Source organism: Cupressus sempervirens, chromosome 9, assembly GCF_028749045.1.
Source record: "Cupressus sempervirens isolate cs-2001-9-10 chromosome 9, ASM2874904v1, whole genome shotgun sequence".
Lineage (NCBI taxonomy): Eukaryota > Viridiplantae > Streptophyta > Pinopsida > Cupressales > Cupressaceae > Cupressus > Cupressus sempervirens.
This window is the reverse complement of record NC_143126.1, coordinates 301397174-301419805: the sequence shown is the minus strand read 5'-3', so window position 1 is coordinate 301419805 and position 22632 is coordinate 301397174. Positions and strand designations below refer to the sequence as shown.

Below are 22632 nucleotides of genomic sequence, written 5' to 3'. Positions count from 1 at the left end.
AAAATGGCCGAGTTTTTCCCGATTAAACTTTTGGGGGGCTCGGCGAGTTTTTTGAGTTGGCGAGTTTTCCAACTATGGTCTTGACATTTGTTTGGCTTTGCCTGAAGTTGGAGTGTGCTGCAGTTGGTTGGGGTTTTCATTTTGCAAGAAGAGGAGATGATTTTTTTGCTTCCATGGTGGTAGAGGCAGAATAGGAGCAGCAATCTGCCTCATTTTTCAATATTTTGTTTTCTATGTTGAACTTGAACATGATGATGAAACTTTATGGAAGCCCTCTAGCTTTTGGGCATATTTAGATTTTCAGATTTTTATGATATTTTTCACTGTTAAACTTATTTAAATATTTTTGTTCACATATTGATACGCATATTGACAATTGAGTATTGAAATTGGTTATTATTTCCTAGATGACATTCAAATGGTGTATGTTAAGGTTCTATAATGTTTAAATGACATACTTTGTGCTTAGTTTCATATGAATAACATGTATATTTGCAAATTTAAGTGTATATTTTAAAATTTCCTTGTATATATGGCTGTCCCCATTTGTTGTCCCCCCCCCCCCCCCGCCTGCCCCGCCCCCCCCCCCCCCCCAAATCGCCAAAAAAATTTGTCCCAGCATCCGCCGTCGTTCTCACCCCAGAAACTCGGGGGAACATATATATATATATATATATGTCTACAATAGTATTGTCTCATAGGTTTATCTAACTAAAGCTACCAAACATCAACACTCCCTCTTAGCTAGGGAGGATAAACACAGGATATAATATTATCTCAATGTAAAATCAGGAATGGCAAGATTTAAGGATATCTTTGGTCAAAAGATATCCACCATTTAGATATCATCGCATGATCTCAAGAGTAGTGGCCACCTGAATGTCAAGTCACATGACATTCACTAAATAGTAAAATACTCAAAAATGCTCATAAGGTATGTGTACACATATCCTTAATGATACTTACCATAGGAACATTCATGGTCTATTTAAGGAACCTAATCCATCATGCAAAATATAATCTATCAATATAATGCCCCTTTAAAATAACATTCTTATAAGTTCAATGTATATATGCAATTATATAAATATGCTCCTACATATAAACATATTTTATCATTTTGTGAAAGTAAAAATAATAATTTTTCATACCTTATTGGTGAATAACATTATACTTGCCAGTGTCTATGTTTTAGGTTGACCCATTTGTTATTGCTTGTTTATGTGCTGACAGGATACTCTTCAAATATTTTCCATATTTCTTTGAGGAGTCAGATCTCCCTATTCGATGCGAGTTCTTGATTCCTTCCTGAATCGTCTTTGATCATCCCCCTTACTTTTACATTTGCAGCCCGGCTCTGATACCATGTTGGATTAATGAGGATCACTGCAAATGTAATAGTACTGTCTGTATGGTATGTGAAGAAGAGACATGTCTATTTGTTATTAGGTAATTAATATAATGACAAGTTCAATTATATATATATATATATATATATATATATATATATATATATATATATATACATATATATATAAAATTTTCATGAATCATTATTATATTCATTTCTCTCACATAATAATACTTATATATATATGTATGTATGTATGTATAATATCTACAATAGTATTGTCTCATAGGTTTATCTGACTGAAGCTACCAAACATCAACAACTCCTTTATGCTTCCAACCAAAACTTGATTTAATTAGTACAACTACTACCTGTTTTTAGGGCATACATGTGGACAGAATTGGCTTCAAATCAGGAATAAGGAGAGGAAGATAACATTCTCTTTCAATCACTCAACACTCAGTAAAGCATCCTGTCTCTTGCTTATATGAATATCAACACCTCTTTTGGTACTTATGTTCTGATTTTGTAGCTGACTTACCATTTATATTGTTATGTCATATATTTTATTATGTGACATGGATCATTTTATCATTGTGATACTCCTGATATAATATATGATGGCTGCTTTCCAATTCTGACTGGATCTTGATATTTTATGTATATTCTTTTTTTATTCTGATGAATGCTTTTTGGTATCCTGTATTTTCTTTTATTATGTCTTGTTGTAGCTATGTTTCTTGTGTCTGCACTAGCTGTACCATCACACCTTTATACCTACACCCCCAAGTTTTCATGGTTGCACATCTGGTGGCCCATAGTTGAAGCCTTCATATTTGTGCACCCACACAACTTTAGATTGTACTTATAACCAGTAAATAGTAATGAATTGAAGTCATTATTGCTTCTCATGCAAAATTTTGTCATGAACCCTACCCTAAAAGTTTAGAATGTTTATAAGAAGACATGATTAATAATTTATACATTGTGAAATATCTAATGCCATCACATTCATGTTGCATGTGACATCCTTAAACATCTGGAAATTGGTTCTAGGGAATAATATGCTCTTATAAAGATGTCTTAAATTGAGGAAACAAATAATTAGACTTGTTTTCTGTTTATGTTCCACCAAGTTTCAGGGATGTGAGGTCAGGAGGACATGTTTTGGGGACAGCAAAATATGTGTGTGTGTGTGTGTATGAAAATTTCAAATATTCATATGATAGCCTATTTCTATGTTTTGATATATTTGTGTGCAACTTGTCCCACCTATATACTAGTTCTACTCTTTAGATTCTGGACATATGTTTTAATGTTTGTATAAATACAAATTACAAACTTTATGTTCCTTGGCAGTTTATTTTTGTTGATGTGTAGGAGTTATGGAATTAAGGGCTTCATTTTTTATTTTATTTGGTCCTTTTGTTTTAGCACTGTGGAATGTAATGTAACACGGGGATTTCTTACTGTAAGCATATCCATAGCCTTGTTAGATTGCTTTTATGGCACTGTAATTGTAAATAACATTTCCATTGTCATGATTATCAATGTTCTCATGCATAAAATCTATCAGTTTCTGGTCTGGGTCTGGTAGACTTTATAAAATTATTATTTCATAGTAAGACTCAGTGAAAGAATGAGTGATCTAGTATATATGCATGTTTTTCTGCTGTAATGTGTAAGTGTAATAGAGAGATTTTTTTAATGCACTTTGGAGCAATTCATTTGCCCCCAAAAAATGAGCCTTTGTGTTGTTCCATGAATGTGATCTAATGTTATATTGCATCAAGTTATGGATGCTACTTACCACTGATACTTGCATCAAGTAGTTTAGGATGCATGAAAATTCAGCGATGTTAATTATTCCCATTGTACCAAGTCTGTTTTTTCTCTGTTTCTCAACCTCTTTTGTTTGACACATCTCGGTTCTTTAAGCTTGTATGTTTTATTTTATGTTTGGTAGGACATCTTTGGCATTTTGTTCCTTTTATTAAACACCATTCTTAATTTTGTGTAAATGAATTAATGCTTGCCATATCATAGGGTTCCAAAACACATCTTTGGATGTCTTTGTTTTTCAATTTATTCACCTTTGTGTAGATTCTTGCCCTGAGAAAATGACCCTGACATTGTTTTTGGGCAACAATTTTGTATTTTGTTCTGGAAAGTTTGATATCCATGAACAAGTAATATTTTTTCCTGTTATTGCATTTACTACAATGGATTTGCAATTTCTAGATAGCTTATTTTTGTATGAAATTTATTGATGTTTTTTAAGCCGTGTTTTTTGTTTTGTTTTTTGAGCGAAAAGGTGATGGCAGGGGGACATCCCCAATCTCCGTTACATCCCCCAAGGATAGCTGACCTGTCTCATTCTGTTCCCAAGCTGTTCCCCTGTTTTGGGAATGTACCTGATTTTTTGGCAAATTTTGGTGAGTGCTGGGAAATGTCCTCAAGCCATCCCTTGTCCTTGAGATGTTCCCCGTGTGGGGACACGAGTAAAAGAACTACGGGGACATGGCCCTGTGTACCCTTGGTTTTTGTGGATAAAATCATCTGTTACAATGAAGCTAATTAATACAATTGCAAAGTTGACTTACAAGAGTAGTTATTTCTTATTGAACACACTTGACGGGATTTTGCAGGTGCCTGTTACCAATTTTTTTGGATCAGTTATGGAAACTGTTCATATTGATTCTGCATATACTGGCTTCGCTGGAAATAATGCTGAAAATCAAGTTGTTAAATCTCATTCTGCCGCCTCAGTTGATGAGACTCAGGTTAAGATCTTGAGGTCATCTGGTGACATTGATTTTCATCACACACCACAGGCACAATTCCAGGTGATGGTCATATCAACCAATGATTGAATTTATTTTAGCCGGTTTCAAAGTTCTGGACTTGTTTACTTAAGTGTTTAGTCTTTTATGCATGATTTTCAGTTTCTATTTTACCTCAATTTCATCTATATTACTTCTTTATTTTCAGGCTCATTGCAGTTTTCTTATACACTTCTGGGACCAGATGCACCATTTCCTAGATAAGCTGGGAGACACAGATATCCAGGTTCAGTATGGTCTCGTAGGGCTCATGTTGCTTGTTATGGCATCATCATGGGCTTTTCACTGAACCTACTAAAATTGCCCAGGGTCCAAATTCAAAATGTGTGGTATGTTTCTCGGAAATTAATATATACAGATGGAGGTAGTGAGACATGCTTGTACCCTAACCTGTGTTTAGTAAAATCTGGACTAACTTGGATTTCAAGAAGGAATTATTTCTTAATATTTTTTTTCCCTCAACCAATTACGAAGAGCCGATATTTTTCATTACTAGTTTGTGTATGGTTTAAGATGAACTAATATGCTCATTCATGAGTCGTAGACTCATAGGAGATGCTTTGGGGCTAATTTGGTCCATGTATTATACTTAATGAGGTTCTGATGTACTCTTATTATTGTTTTAATGAAATTAACAAATCATGTTCCTTTTAAGGTTATTGCAACTCTAATTATGCAGCTTTGGAGGGAAACATTGCAAATCTCTATCTGAAGACCTTTGTTTTTGGAGGTATAAAGGATGGGACTGAAAGATCTTTAATAGTAAAAGAATGTTATTTCAATTAGCTTTATTTTTTATAGTTAAATGGCCCCGTGTTTCAGGAATAAGTTTCACATTCACTTCAAATACAATGAATAGTACAAAGCATAGTTTAGAAACAGTTGGCAGATCCAAGTTTGATTTGAACTCTGATTCAGCAAAATCTTGTCAACACTCAGCAAAGTTCACAAACATTAAAATATTTATATTTACAAACTAATTTTGTAAAGCATATGCAAAACTGAATTTAGGATAGCTAATTAATCGATCATTAATATATCAAAAAAGTAGTTCAATACACATCAGATTTGTTAAACTCCTATTGGTCTGTGTGCGTCATCTCAGAGAAATTTACAAATATCTTCCTGAGAAATATAATTGTTTCTAAAGTTAAGGGCAGGTCCCCATGCAGCTGTTATACAGTTGTTAAGCTTATTTTGGCTAATTTAGCAGTAACTTGAGGGGCTGGTGGCCCATGGAAAGAAAATTTGTGTTTATTTTTAAAGACAACTTTTAAATGAAAGTTTGAATAATATTTATTACAAATAAAATTTGGAAGAGAAAATTTAGGCAAATAGAGATTTGGAAAGAACGGATGATTCAATCTCTGTCCGCCCTTTTAGATTAGCTGGGCGGCATAAGGGTTGTTTGCCACAGTAGGACCACTGCACATTGACCCATCTCATTGAAGAAGTCGAGTTACTGAACGATACACCCTCTGATCCAATCAATCTCATATCACTTGCCTTTGCATGCAGCAGGGATACAACCACCACCCATCCTATTTGGCTGGGAAGGACGACTGCCCTATCTCTATATCAGCCTTCGGCTGGCATTTCCTTCAATCTCATAAGCAATAACTTATAATTGCAAAAAGGATGCTCCAACCTCTGCACTAGCCGGTTATTAAGTTGTTCGACATCTGTCATTTTTCAATAACCAGACGCAGCTTATTTTCAACCCTCCTTTTTTTGAAGGCTTGTTTTTAAATTTTTTTTGGCGTCTATGCTGCTACACTATAATAAGAAAAGATTCAATTTATCTGTCTCCTTATTTAAAAGTTTCCTGTGGGAATACTTTGGCTGCTTAAGTTTAAGCTATGTTACCGGTTTGAGTTCTGGTTCAAGTTTTGGTACGAAGAACTGGTTTGTTGGTACAACAAAATTTTGAAATGGGGTTTGAGTTCATAAGTACAAAAACATGTATATACATATTCATAAACATATACATATGCAGCCAAGAAGAATGAGTTAAGATTAGAATGCCACATAGTATCATAAAAATAACAAAAACACCATAAACATGGAATCATAACACCATATCTATTAGCCTACTCCTGAAGCTGCTCCTGGTTCGAATGTGAAAGACCTTATTCAGGAGGCATCTAACATTGGTAAGGATATGACCAAGGCAACAAAGGAGCTAGAGTAAGGCGTTTATATTTTTTTGCTGGTCTTGGCTGCTGGTCGTGGATTTTGGTTCTGGTTTTTGCAGTTGGTCTTGTATCAGTTTTATTTTCCTGTTATGATTTTCTATGTTTGTTTGTACTTAGGTTCTAGGTCCTTGTAAAACTTGTTTTCTTTTGTTTTGTGATGTTACTGTAGGTTCCAGTTTCTTGTAAAACTTGGGTGGACTTTAATTTCGCTGAACATGTTCTGATTTTGGCTTTTTGTATGGGGTTTCGGTTTTACCTTAATCAAAAAACATCATATCTATTAGCAACACCAAAATATTAATTAATATCAATCTAAGTCTCATTGTTTTGACTTTCATCAATTAGAACTTTATACTGAGTTTTAATCATCTGATGAATTATCTAAATCTTCATCTTCTTCTCATCATAAAAGCATTAGTCAATTCACAAACAATGCCAATGACAATGAGATCAATTGCACTAATGATATTCCTGCTTTTTAAGTTGTCAAATGCTTATTACTTTTTCATTATACAGAGAGCTTGTTAGTTTGTAATTAACATCCTACATGAAAAACCTTAGATAAATCCCTTCACCTATTGAAGATGTTTAACGTTTAGAATATGATTTATCCAATTAAGAAGACAGGGGGTCATTATCAGCAATTTGATATAAAAAATTTACTGTAAGATATCTTGAGTGCTAGTTTAATTTGATGTAACAAATATTCAAATTTCAGCAAATTTTGTTTTGTAATATTAAAGATCTTTATTCAATTTCGGTAATAATCAATTTCTGCACTAAATTATAGAATGTTTCTTAGTGGAGTTGTACCTAGTTTGCACTTGGTTTGCTTGGGTCTACCTTGGTTCAACCATGGCTCAACCTAGGTTAAGCCTAGAGGAACTAGCCTGACTGGGTGTAAACCCAAGTGGAACCCAAAAGTGAACTAGGGCCAGAAGCAATTATTGATTTGAAATCCACTTGCTTCGAAGGGCTAGAGGCAGGGGGGAGGGACTAAGTAACTAAGAGTTTAAGCAAACAAAAATGTCCACAAACAGATGCATGGGAACATGGGATAAACAATTATGACATTATGTTATTAAATTGTTACTAAATATTCAGAGCGCAAATAAAAATGGGTGGCATAAAGGTGTTAAATAACTTAATAGTATTAGTTTCACGAATGGTGTTGTCAAAGTGCTTCTTACAATAGAAAAATCGAACAAATCACCATGATTTGACAACGAAGGAAGAAAGCAGACATTGCCTCCCAGAGTGGCTACTAACATAGAAATGAAGCAAATAACACTAGTTTCATGCACAAATGAAACACTGATACATGACTTGCTTGGCCATATTAAACTTGCACATCACAATTTGGATCAAGCTAGAAAAGAAAGAACAAAACTTGCAAATGAAAGATGAGAAATTTAGAGCAAGAATGATAAACTATTTTCATTGATTACAAATAAATGAGTTCAGAAAATATAATGTTGATAAAATTGAATAAACAAAGATATTCTTTAGTTGTGTTTTTTTTTACGTTTGATCAATAATGTGTTTAAAATTTTAAACCATTATTTCCAAGTTTATTCCCTTTGCCTAAGAAAGTCTTCATGAAGAACAAAGCTTTCATACCATCCTAAGCTTGTTGCATGCAAAATTGTGCAAAATCGTCCAAACCTTCTTTTACAAATTTACAAAATATGTAAGATATGTATGAAAAGTAGTGCATGGATAAATGGAATCTTTTGAATTATTTGACAAAATGTCTGAGAGATGTTGTCTTAGAAATGTCCACAATGGATTTCCCAAGGAAGTCCTCGAAATTCTTGAACTAATGAAGCACTCTCAAACCATCCTAATTTTGTAAGATTTGTTTTTGTTCTAATTATTCGATGAGGACTATGGATAATGTAATCACATGTAACCATTACATATATAGTTGATCAAAATATAACCATGGTTGATCTTCATATTAGTAGCAAATATTTTGGCATCATCCCCGATCAAAGTTGCAATTACCGGTAGACAAGATGTTACAAAGGTTTCATTTGAAATTGTAAACATAAAACTGAGCACCCATATAGTGAATATGCAATCTGAGCTTTGAAGAAAGTATCAAATATAGACCAAATTAACCACTTTGACCCTTAAACACAAAGTAGCTGCAAACGTTTTAAAGAATACTTATGTAATCCAAAGGTTCCATGATCCGCTTAGAACCCAACAATAGTCTGACAACATACTAAAAGGTCCTAGATCCAAAGATGAATATAATTACAGTGATGCACACTAATATCTCTCTACATATATATTAAGGTTTCAATAAACATGAGGAATAAATAATATAGAAATAAGAGAAGACAAAATAGAATAATAATACAAAGGTTTAACATTATTCATCCAATATGGATTACATCCACCCAAAAAAAAAAATCATCCCCTTATTTTTGTTATCTAGCAAAGAGACAATTATAATTTGAAGAATTTTCACACCATAGCCACTTGTTTATCAACCAATTTGCAAAGTTGATTAGCAAAAACAAACCCTAACCCTATAAAATTCCTCGAGGGTTGCACCTCCAAACATTCACTTATTGAGTTTTTCCTCCTCCAAACCCCCACTTTCAAGGGTTGTTGCCCTCAAACCCCTATGTGGATACATTGCAAGTATACAATACTTGCTTGATTTGTCACCACAAACTAACAATCTCCCACTTGGAGACTAGTTAGGATCCACATTTAACAAATTCCCACTTGGAGATTGATCTTGTAGCAACACCATTAACCTTGAAGTTCCCATTCAATTAATGCACCTGGACTTGACTATTTCTTATTCCCATTATGATCAAGCTTGAAGACCAATAAAAATTAAGCAAGAAGTCAATTTCTCTCGACTTACTATCTTTGTCAATAATTTGTAGGATTCTTCCTAGTATGTACCTTCTCCAACTTCAACTATCTATTCTCTTGTGTCTTTCACTATTCCTCCATAAAACTTTGTAACCAAATCATGTCCTTTGTAGCCTATGCATCAACAACATATTATGCTTTTGTTGTTGAGAGTTCTACAACCTTTTGCAATCTAGAAATCAGCGGATTGTTGTGTCATCCACAATAAAACAACCTTGTAGTGCTCCTCTTTCTATCAACATGTCCTACTAAATCTAAATCAACATAACCTTGTAAAGAGGAATGAGAGCCTCCAAAATATAAGGATTGAGTTGTTGTACCTCTCAAATACTCAAGAATTCACTTTACTACATTCCAATTCTCTTTTCCAAGATTGTTTGCAACATGCTTACATCTCCCACTAGTTGTGCAATACCTCGCCTTGTACACACCATATCATATATCAAGCTATAGTATGAAACCTTAGACATGTACTCCATCTCCTCTTGTGTCTTGGGGCTCATCTCCTTGGACAATTTAAAATGAGTAGGCAAAGATGTACTAACTAGTTTGGCATCTTGCATTTAAAATGTGTTCAACACCTCTATATAATTAGTCTGAAATGATGTCAATGTGTTAATTCTCCTATCACTACTTATTCTTATACCAAGGATTTGTTTTGTTACAACCAAATCCTTCATATCAAATGAATGTGAAACCCAAAGATAAACATATAATCAACATATAATAATAGGATAATATAGCTACTATCATCTAATTTCTTAAAATAAACACAGTGATTAGAATGAAATTTATTGTAACCTTGTTCAACCATAAAGCTATCAAATTTAAAATATCATTGTTTAGATTCTCATTTTAGCCCACAGATAAGTTAAGATAAGATAAATTTATTAATGTCCAACAAGAGACCACCAAAGGGTCTAAGGGATTGAAAGCATACACACTAGGAAACTACCAACAAGGGGAACACCAAACGGTGACCTAGAAAGAGCAAGAAAGCTTTTCTTAAAGCTCTTCTTAACTTGCACACTAAATTCTTCTTCTCTTTCACCCCTATCCTTGTGGTTGTTGCATATAAATCTCTTCCTCCAAATCACCTGGATAAAAGTAGTCTTGGTATCTACTTGCTCTAGGTGCAAGTCTTTTGGTAGCCACACTACTTAGAATAGTTCCAGTCGAAGTCATTTTGACATTAAGATAAAATATTTCATCAAAATCAATATCTTCTTTCTGTGCAAAACCTTTGACCACAAGATCATCCTTGTATATTTTATTGTTTATGTGCTCTTTATTTGTAACTTATAAACTTGTTTGTTAGGAAATGCTCTTTTTCTTATAAAATGTTCAACCACTCTTAGGTTTGATTTTGTATCAAGGAATCCATCTCCTTTTTTATCCCTTGCTCCCACTTGTTTTTGGTTTTGGTTGTTCAATATTTTATGACACTATTGACACTATATTTATTGAGATGTCATCAAGCAAAATGTATTATGTGTGTTCCTCTTCTTGATTCTTTCCCTTTATTTGATCCTTGTACGTGACTTTTTCGTTGAATATGATAGTGAGCTTGATAGACGGGGATGTGGGGCGAGAGGTCAAGTTGGCTTTAGGGAAAACTACCAGACTATGGATCATGTTTTTATACTGCGGGCTATCATTGAGGAGGCTAGACACCGCTCTTAGAAGGTCTATTATTGTTTTGTGGACTTTCGTAAGGCTTTTGATTCTGTTCCTAGGTTGGCTTTATTTTAGTAGCTTCAGGAGATTGGGATTTCAGATATGTTACAGACTATTATTTTGAGACTTTATGAGAAGGTTATTGGTAGGCTCAGAACTCCGGAGGGCTTTTTTGATCCGATTCAGAGCACCATTGGCGTGAAGCAAGGTTGTTCTCTTTCCCCTACACTATTTGGCTTGTATATTGATGAGTTGGAGGATTTCCTTATGAAATCCTCTCAACTAGGAGATGGGTGTTATTTACATCAAGTTTTGATCTCTATTCTCCTCTTTGCTGATGATGTCATTCTCTTGGCCTCTTCTCCCGATAGCTTACATAGACTCCTTGATAGTCTTGCTTCTTTCTGTACTCAGCGACAGCTTGTGGTCAATTTATCTAAGACACGGGTTATCGTCTTTAACTGTTTAAAGACCTCTCATCTTCATGTCTTCTTCCAGGGAAGGAGGTTGATATTACTCCCTCTTACATGTATCTTAGTGTGAAGTTCTTAGGACCACGTTTCAGTTTGAAACCTGCTATTCAGTCTAGAGTCAGTAAGGGTATGGGCTCCCTGGCTTTGCTGGAGAGACAATGCTTCAGGAATCATTTTCAGGATATTTCATCCAAGTTGTCCCTTTTTGACTCCTTGGTTCATCCGACAGTCCTCTATGGTTATGTGGTTTGGGGACCTTCTTTTATTGCTTCTGATTGGGCTTCTATTGAGCGGGTCTAGACACTGTTGTTGCGTCATATCATTAGGTGTCATAGATTCACCCCTCACAACATTGTTTTAGCGGAGTTTTGTGCTCATCCTCTCAAACTTGCCGTTATTTTTGACTTGATTTGGTTTCTTCATCGGCTTTGTGGTTTTATGGAGATAGGTGCTGACCGACATAGATACTCTTTTTTGGCATATTGTTCTTCGGTGGAGATTATGAGATCTGACACTTCTACTAGATCAAGATGCTGGTACACTCAGGCCACCTCTTTGTTGGGTTTGATGGGGATTGAGATTGATCGTCTTCCTCCCTATCAGTTTTCGTTGGATGCCTCGGCTCATCCTCTTCCCTCTCATCAGGAGTTGAATGAGCATGTCAGATAGGATATCTATAGGTAGTATATTACCACTACTTGGTGTCATCCCCTAGGTGGTTTGTGACCTAAGATGGCCTTCTATGTTGAACATTTTCTTGTTATTCAGGATGGTATTGTTGTTCACCCTACCTATCTTTATCAGCGTTGGAATCATGCATTACGGTTCTCTTTGGGCTCTTTTAGGGCTGGTTCTCATCGTCTCAGGGCTCGGACTGATCACCATATGGATTAGGCTGATCAATTATGCCAGTTATGCACTTTGATGGAGGTTGAGATCGAGACTCACTTCATATTTCATTGTCCTCATTACTATGAGATCAGAGGGAGATTCTATTGCCTTTTCAGAGACTGTTCTTCTCTCTCGATGTTCTTCAGTTATATTGATCAGCGGTGTTTAACACTTTATCTTCAGGAGGCCACCCATCTTCGAGAGAATACCATGCAGTCCTTTCATCAGAGACAGACTTCTGATCAGCTCATTACCACCTTTTTCTCTCCCTTGTCTCCTCTGTGGGGTTTGAAATTAAGGCCTTCCACTACTTCACATTCTAGATCTGTCAGACATTGTACCAGTCTCTACAGGCAGCATCAGTCCTATAGGGGTTCTTCACGACATTCAAAGACTATGGATTGTCCACGGATGTACCTCTCTATTACGGATTTCTTTGTGACAATGAAGGACCCTTAGTCCTTACCTTGTCTTTCTTTCTTCTTGTTGCTTTGTTTTTCTTTCCAGTCACCGTTTGGTGCCTTTGCTTGGCTGGCTCTTCTGTTTGTATGCTTAGTCCCATAAACCATTTTGGTTTTTCGTGGACATTAATAATTTTATCTTATCTTATTCCTAATGATTTGTGATTCTCAAAATCCCATAGATGATAACCAAATCGTTAACTCCATATCCAATTCAAGTACACTTCTTGGACTTTACTTCAAGCTTTGATCAATTTTCTATGTCAATATGGAAAAATATTTCACAACCCAAAAATAAATAAATGAGTAGCTTACCTATTTACCTATCCATGCCTCCTTTACAATACCACCATCCAAAGAAGAAGGCCCTCTATTTATCATGTTAACAAGTGCATCTACAACATCTACCCAAAAATGAATAGGCAGTCTAGCATCCAATCTCATACTTCTTGCACACTACATGATAGTTCTATTCATCCTTTCAGTCACAATGTTTTCTTGTGGTGTTCTAAGAAAAAGCTTTTGTCTACAAATCCTTTGGTGTGAATAGTAACTATCAAACTCTTTGTTGTAGTATTATCTAATCGAAGACACTTCAAATCATTTCATGTTTTATTCTCAATCAAAGCTTTCCGTTTCTTAAAGTCTTAAAAACATAAGATTCTTTGACAAATAAATTAACACAAGTTTTCCTAGTTGCATCATCAATAGAAGTAACATAATAATAACACCCACCAAGAGAGGTACCCATACATCATAATGCACAAGCTCTAACTTTTCACTTTTTTTTCCTTCCCAATTCTAAGCAATCTAACCCTCTTTTTATTTTCCATAAACACAAATTTCACAAAAAACCAAATAAACTTCTTTCCAACCCAACAAAAAATAATTTGAATCATGAAGCTTTATCCCTTCTCACTATTGTGTCCATGTCAATTGTATCATAGAGTTGTAATTGTTTGTGTGGAAGCTAGGGACATAGAATAATCAATATTACTAGTACATTAATACAATGTACCTACCTTTGCCCCTTTTTCTATTACCAATGGTCCTTTCGTAAAATTCTACAAATTGTCTATGAATAAGATTACAACCTTCACTTCCCTGTTGTCCTATTGATGTTAAATTTCTTCTCAAATCAAGATCATGCTTTACCTATTTCAAGAACCATTGATTTTCATTTAGTAATTTTATTTGTATATTTTGTTTTCAAACAATTTTCCGTAGCTCATCATCCCTAAATAAACCTATCCAAAATCACCTTGAACATAGTTGAGAAAATATTTTTTTAATGGAGTGTGGCATGAAAAGAATCCCCTGAATCTAAGTCAAGAATTAGTAATATTATCTCAAGAAAGAATCAAAGCATCTTGTAACACATTGCCTACTACATTTGCTTCCTTGTTATTTTCTTGTCTGTCTTCTTGTTTTCCCTTTTGAGAACAACAATCTTTCTTTAGATATCCTTTCTTTCCACAATTTAACACTGTACATTTACCTTAGGTTTGGATATGCCCTTCCTAGATATTCCATGATTATTTTGGTTCTTTCACTTTCTTTATGTCGTCTCCTGCTCTCAATAATCAAAGCATTACGAGATATCTCACTTGTGCTTTTTTGTTGCATTTATTCATTAAGGATAACACCAACAACATCATCAAAATTTGAAGTGCTTTAACTAGAGACAAAGTTACAACCATGAAAAGACCATTCCAACTTATAGGCAATGCACATAAAATAAAGAGTCTTAACATCATAATCAACACGCAATTTTACATAACTGATCTAACTAGTAATCATGTTATACTCATTTAAATGACCAGTAACAAACCCACCTTCTAGAATCTTTATATTAAATAAATGTTTCATAAGAAATGTCTCATTTCAGGCCAAGGGCTTCTAGTACATTTTGTCTAATGCCTTCATTAGACCCTCTATTGTTTTTGCTTTCTCTATATTGAAAGCCATCGACGATGCTTGACATAAACGTATTGCTCCTAACGCCTTCCTAGAAAGAACTTCTCATGAATCATTTGAAGTAATCGTCACCTTATTTTCTTTTCCGCATATAGTAAGAAACATTCTTACTATTTTAGATAATCTTCCATTTGCATCTTCCATATTTAACAGTTTTATCCATTTAACTTATTAACCTTTATCATGTCTTCTTTTGTCGTTCATCCCACTCAAATATGAAATTTCCTGCCAAATCACTGAGAATTATACTACTCTGATATAGTTATTACTATTTTAGCACATACGAGCAATACAAAATATTAAATTAATACATAAATAAGAGAAGATGAAAATATAATAACACAAAGATTTAACTATGGTTTGCTCAGTATGGGTTACAACCACCAAAAAAAAAGTCATCCACTTATTATTATCCAATGAAGAGAAAAAATATAATCTGATATTTTTTCACACCATGAAAACTCATTTTTTGTGTGGTTTAAAAAGTCAATTAGAAAAAATACCCAACCCTAAAAAAATATTCCTTAGGAATTGCACCGTCAATTCACAATTTGGATATATGATGAGTGTATATTACTTGCTTGATCAACCACAACAAGCCAATAATATATGTTAAAGAAGATGAGAATTGCAACTTTGGACTTCCATAAAATTGAAGATAATGTTACAGGAAGTTCAAGTACTATTCCACATCATTGGAAGGTAATAGGTGAATAGAAAATGAAAGCTTAGTCTATAGAGTTGAAGAGTTGATTGCTCAAGAACTTGTGTGAATATTCTAAGTCAGCAATGCACTCTTCTATTTTGGAATGAGATTTGACACTAATTATATAAAATTCTCATGGAGATATTAAAGTATTTATTAAGTGGACTACTTAGATCTGAAGTTTTCTTTCACGTCATTTTCCTAATGAAATTAGGAACACAAGCAATCATAAAGATCATGTATTAGTGTTAAAGAATAATGTGTTGGTAGTAAGATAATCTCATTTCAAATAAAGGCTGCAACATGATTAACAATAGTATTTCATGGAAGAGAATTTAGTTCTTATTTTAAAGGTCATTGTTAAAGAGGACTTGGACAAGAGACAAGTTGATTACAAGAATGCCAAAATATGCAAAATGTAAATATTTTTACTAACAATGTTTACTATTTTGTAGGTGATATTTACAATAATTTTCAAACTTAAAATGAGAAATTATTTCAATTTAAAAAGCAATTTATTTTTGAGATGAGAAGAAATAATTTCAAATAAATGGAAAAGTTGACCATTCGATGTTGTTGGGGTGGATTTCGACGAAGAACAAGTTGTTTTCTATTACAAGAAGATGCATTGCCACTTTGGCAAGATCAACGTCTTGTTCTCTCTATGATGTAATAGGATTTAATTTGTCTTTTTTTGTAAATAGTGACTTTTGTTACTTTCAATCAAAGTTAAGTAGCTGACTCTTTTTGCACAAAATTTGTAAGGTTAATAACCTTGTCCAATTTGGACAAAAATAAGTTAGTTACTAATTTTTAAAAAGAAGGTACTTACTAGGGAGTTATTTTGTGAGCCTATAAGTACAAGGGAAATTGCAACATAAAAAGGGAGGCTTTGGGGAAAACTGTGGATAAATTTTCAAAGAAACGTTTGTCTTTACACTTTTTACCTAAAGAATTTTGATCTTGTATATATTTGAAAGGATAACATGAAGTGCATTTAATCCATATTTATTGAATTTTTTTTTTGACTTGTTATTATTAATTACTTGTTTATGTCAAATTGATAATCTCTTTGTGTACTTGTGTGATATATACTACTTCAGTTCAAATAATATATTTAAATGATGAAACACATGCATACCTTGGTATCTTGGTTTGAAGGTATTACGATGACTTGTTTCTTTGTATGTGGAAATACATTTCCCTTCTTTCATCACCATTGTGTATCCTAATTTACTCTTTTTCTTAAATCCCAATTGTAATTGTTATTAGCCATGAAGTCTTATTTGGTATTCTTATGTCTACCTATAATGTTTTTATTATCTAGTTTCTCTTGGTTTTTCCTTTTTACCTTTTTGCCTCTTCTATACATGGAAAGTTAATAAAAAACTAAAATACCCTTATCATATGAGAGAGTTTTCCCTTTCAAATGTAGATGAAGATCATATTGTGTGATATAATTGTAATCTCTCTAACTGCTGGCACAATTGACAATGCTCTTCGGGAAAACAAGTTCAATTTTAAAGGTGAATTCACAGTGGCACATTTGTATACCAACAAGATTTAACTGTTATTAGGGATAATCTTGAAGCTCCATGGGTATGTCTTTATTCCTTCTCATCTGGAAAAAAACGTTTGAATCATGGCTCAAATTTGTGACCACTATCCATATTTTAAAACAACTCAACCATCTACCTTTTTTCTAAAATTTTAGAATTTTGATACAATCATCTAAGTTTACTGATGCATTTCTACCTACATCTACCTAAAGATGGAGAAATCTAAGTGATGGGTTTTGCATTTGAGGTAGGCATTGTCTTTCTTTTGGTAAATTTTCTATGCATGATCTACCCCACATGACATGGATTTGACTTGAAATTAAGAATTATTTACTATGTTCCTCTCCAACTCATCAGTTGGAGCCAATTTGTTGCAAATTTCTACAACTATTCATTATGTCTTAGTATGTAAAGCTTCATTTTAAGAATTTAAATATCATTCTATGATTGTCATGCTTTAATACGTATGAAAATAATTCCTCGGATCATTTAAATTTTAAACAATAAAAAAATAGGGCCACACTCTAAAAATTATATACATATTATAAGGGAGTGGTCTTTAAGCATGAGATTAACCTATAGACTTTTAAGATATAATGGATTTTAAAGTAGTCAATACGTCAAAACACATTAAATTTTGACATTATGGTGGAGCATCCTTGCATATTTTTAGCATCATTATTCCATCCTCATTTTAGTGCACCTTTAACAAATATTTAGTTTCCTAAAATAATATTTATTATTTATTATTTTTCCTCAACTCTAATCACCTAAGTTAAGTGAGATTTATGTGTTACACATGTTTAATTAGATCAAGTTGATAAAAAAAGGCTCTCTTAACCACCCTCTTTCTATATGGTAATTTAATGATTATTGTAAAATATGATTCATAAAGATAGATCAAAATTATTTAAAACTTAATATTAGTGTAATTGTGTGCATTCTCAATCTTTGTACTTGAGTTTCTTGTATATCAAAGGTTAGAATTATAATTAAAAAACACCAGCATATTCCAATTTTTTTGCTTGGTCAAGTGAATAAAGTAGCATGCATTCCAATTTCATTTAGTTGAGGATGAACTTATGAAATGTTGAGATTTAAGACAAAAATGAATATAAAAGAATGCATTTCATTTCCATTCAATTGAAAAAAAACTCATGACATGTTGAGACTTAACACAAAACTGAATACATATACAATTCAATTTATTAAAGAAAAGTAAAAAAGTAAAAAAAAAAAAAAGTGTGTGATATTTAACTTTAATAGAGAGAGTTGAAGAAAAAGTGTCTTGACCATAGAAATGTCAACATATATGCACATAATTCTCATACTTGTTTAAAAGAGTGTTAGGGTTGTGGCTTTTTGAAGCATTAATATATTTTAAATATTTTAGTGAATGCTCTTTTATACCCTTTTTTGTTAACTTTAATATTTTCATATGGTGGCACTTTATTGCGCTAATGCAATATTAATACCATAATATTATTGACCCCACATGCATCTTTTTCATGAAGAATGATTGAAATATTATGTATTTTCATTCATGGCCAAAAGTATATGTTTGGTAAAATGTGCGACAACCGATTAAAGGAAGAAGGAATAGAAAGTCTATAGTTACCAGTCATGAGACACACCAACATACACATTGGCACACCCATATTGGCACAAGAAGTCACAGATGGATAATAATCCATCCAAGTCATCAATATGATGAGTCACCACCAATGTGACAAGAAGGTAAAATCAAAAGACACAAGTAGGCAAGGACGACAAACTGCCATTGGTTTACAAAAAGATAGGCAAGGCTATGAGTCTAGACTCTAGGCATAGGGTTTACAAGTCTTCTGTAAACAAAGCAACCATGGAATTTGACTTTTGAATTCAAGAATGACCGGGACAATTTGGTCATGGGTAATTGTGCCTTGACATCGATAGAAGAATATATCAAACAAAAACCAGAAAGAAGAAAGGAGTTGTTGTCATGAATAGAATAGTTGTCATGAGAGTCACTATTGTAGAAGAAGGAGAACAAAGATCATAAAGTTAAGGAAGAGAAATATAAGAGAAGCAAGTGTAGTAGAGTGAAGAGAGAAAAAATATAGGCTATAGGCAACCAAGGGAGAGGTGAGAACATAGAACTCACCAAGAAAGCATGAAGATCAATGCATCTTCAAGGAAGAAAAGTAGAGATCTACACATCAAGACAGTGCTACTCTTAAAGGTCAAACACTTAGAGCACTTTCTTATCATTGCATCTATATGTAAGCTCGTAACATGGCTAGCTTCATTAGCAAGATTATTGTATTAATCCTTTAACGAGGTGTCTCCTAGAAGGAGACTTGTAAATCCTCTAACCAGGTAGCTTTCACAAGCTTTTGTACCTCTAATAGGTTATAGGCATTCCTAATAGAATGTGCCTCCAAAAGAAGCACTTGTAGCTCCTAATAGGACACCCCTTTACATGCATTATAAGGGCTAGTGGGTATATCATCCCCACTATTGTTTTCATCCTCACATTGAGGGTTTCCACTTATAAAATACCTTTGTCATTGTCATGGCGCCTTCCCCTTAGATTCCTATAATATAGTTATAGAAGTGGATTTGGAAAAAAAAAAAATTCACCAAAAGATATGTTTAACATCCCCTGAGAGAAATCCTTATCACTTTAATTCATTTTTTGCTTTGTATACCTATTTTCTCTAAATATTTTATGCTATAACCTTTTATTACTTATATTTTATTTTCACTTGGATTTCCACTTCATTTCCTTATTTACATATCATACCAAAGAAAGCACCCTTTTATTGAATCTTGACTTATCTATTAACCTTGCATCTCATCCTACATATAATATTTTATGGCCTCTATACAAATTAGCTGACTTACTCTTCCCTTCCCCTATACCTTTATCAGTTACATTACATTAAAATTTTCCCTTAATTAGTAGTCTTGTTTATTCTACTTTTGATACGTGGGTAGTGGCTTCTTACTTCCTCCTTAAATTTATTGCAACCTTATTATTAATTTATCTTTACCTATATTCATGATGGTCTTTTATGTACTACTAAAGGATTTCCACTTTCGTCAAACTATTATATGTTGGAAATGTCTAAACACTAAACTAAAATACATTTGCTTACCAAGGAGGGTACCTTGATTTTTTTTTCTGAGCTTCCATTGCATATTTGAAATTTTAGTTTAGGGTTTAGCCAATACCTTATATGTTTACCCCTACTAACTCTATCGATTTCTATCCATATGCCATCTCTTTTACTTTCATACCTTCTATGTTCCTTATTTTTTTATTGGCTACCATCTTTCCTTTAAAAACCTCAATTTTTATCTCCCCTTTATCTTGGCCTCCTTGGCATATATATCCACATTTAAATCAAGGATGTGCTCATTCATGCAAGTACACAACCCGATAAATACTTTTTCCATTAGTTTTTTATATATTTATTGCTAGAGCTCTTTGATATTTGATAATGATAATGATATTAATTTGTGTATTACTTTATAAATCTAATTTATTGATCGATGAGAACATTCTTGATTCTTTAGTATTAGATAATATTGATTAAAATCTAAACGATGGATTAAGTATAAATAATAATGGTATGCATTATTAGAGTATATTTGTGTGTATTTTTATTGAAGTCCCTTCATTTGAATCAATGCTAAATTATTATATTATTTTCTATCTTATAGCCTTTGTCCAATATTTATTGTTATTGGGGTTCATTACAGTGATCTAGATGAATGATTTTGTATGTGAGTTTACTTTCTTTTATGTTATTGCATTTATCATGATAGTCGCTACAAAGTGTGTAGTAGCAAAGTTAGTTTAAATGGTTAGAAGTTTAACCATTTTTTTGGGCAGTGCTGATTCACCCCCCCTCTCATTACCTATTGGGATGAACAATTGGTATTGGAGCACAAACCCCTATTATAACAAGTCTAATAACTTGAGGGTAGGGTTAACTTTAGTGGTGAATATTTTCCAATTGGAGAATTTTTCTCATCAACCAATGTCAGTTTGGTGAATTTTTTCCATATATGTGGTATGGTGTGTCACCCCAAGTTTACCAAAAATGAGTCACACCCTTGGGCCCATCGCCACAAGGTTTATGCCATCGGATCTCCTTTAAAAATGAAATAGACAATCTGAATTTTTTTTTTTGCACACGTCAAATTAAACACATCCACCTATGATTTCTGAAGCAAAATTTTTTGGATGGCCTCAATTTGCCCTTGTTTTTTAAAAAATAATTAGGAGAGGGACAAAATTTTCCCCACAAATATGTAGATGCATGTCACACACTAATTCAATTTCACCAACTATATTATGCATGGCTATATAATGGACGAACCATATTTGCCTCAGAAATTCCACAAGACATGTTTTTACTATGCAATCTTCACCAAATATTTTGTATGTGTTATAATATTCCCGTAGAATTCACCAAAAAAAAGTGGTATAGATACATTCATAGATCAGTAGGTTGTCTCAATACCAATTAGTAGCAAAGTCTCAAATTCTCAAACTATCGAGATCATTGTCAGGCAACTCATGAGTGTGATGACTGCAATTTAGGCAAAGGTGAGTTACTCATACCCCTATATGTTCGTTCTCTATAATTTTAGTTCATTCTTATTTAGTAGACACAAGTTAGAATGCTAGTGATCAGTTATCACATGGGACTAGTGACCAATACAACTGAGTCATGTAGAACCGGGGAGACCTATGACATCTATATTTTATAGTGTAAGTCATACAACCAGTGAATACTATTTAGATATATATATGTAATAGACTACAGTTTACTATCACTATTTGAACAACTTGAATTTTATGGAAGCCTATATTTCTTGGGAGATGTCGAACATGAACAAGGGTAAGAGTCCTACATATGCTGGAAGCCAAGAAAGGCCACACAAAACCTTGTCATTATATTTTAGTGACCAAAATTAGGAAGCTACAACATCAAAAGTACATTTACAAGATTCCCAACCACTGCCACTACCGATTCCACTGGCACACATTGAAGATTTTGGTGAACCTGATATCTCTAATCATGATGAACTTGAAGAAGATAGTCAAATAAATACCTAGAGTAGCCAAGATCTTCATGTCAATACCTAGAGTAACCAGAATAATATAATAGAGTTGGATGAGAATTCCAAAGATGGTGATGGTGCATGATCGAAAAAGGAAACACAATGCAAAAACTGATATGAAATCCAAAAAAGATTAGAATTGGGATCTATTGATAAGGGATTTTCAATTAGAATGGGCCTTAAAGTATCAATTCATTGAACCTATACATATTCCAAAAGAAGGCGAGCCTCCATTAGAATGATAATGTACGATTTGCACAACGATAAATAAAAAGGACAAAAGGTTTTAGCTAAAAATTGACACCATAAAAAAGCATATGGTTAAAGTTTATGAGAAGAAAATCATAGATGGAGTGGAAAAATCAATGACCAGATGGAAAATAAAAGAGGAATGTCAACATGTTAAGAATGCATAAATCTTAGAATTTATGGAGAAAATACTGATGAAGCCTACTAAAGTAAAATGCTCCATCGAATCTCTTC

General features: G+C 33.4%; 1 protein-coding gene across 2 annotated transcripts in view; it reads left to right on the top strand.

Moving 5' to 3' along the window:
* The window catches only part of LOC149538597 (Peptidase C13 family), a 100742-nt gene extending 95894 nt beyond the window's left edge, over positions 1-4848 (top strand). For both annotated transcript variants that reach the window (XM_089799908.1, XM_089799909.1), the window contains exons 9-10: positions 4000-4197; positions 4343-4848. In XM_089799908.1, the coding sequence (XP_089656034.1) occupies positions 4000-4197; positions 4343-4483 (339 nt within the window). In that variant the 3' untranslated portion in view covers positions 4484-4848. The remainder of the gene's footprint in view (positions 1-3999; positions 4198-4342) is intronic.
* The last annotated feature ends 17784 nt before the right edge of the window (positions 4849-22632 follow it).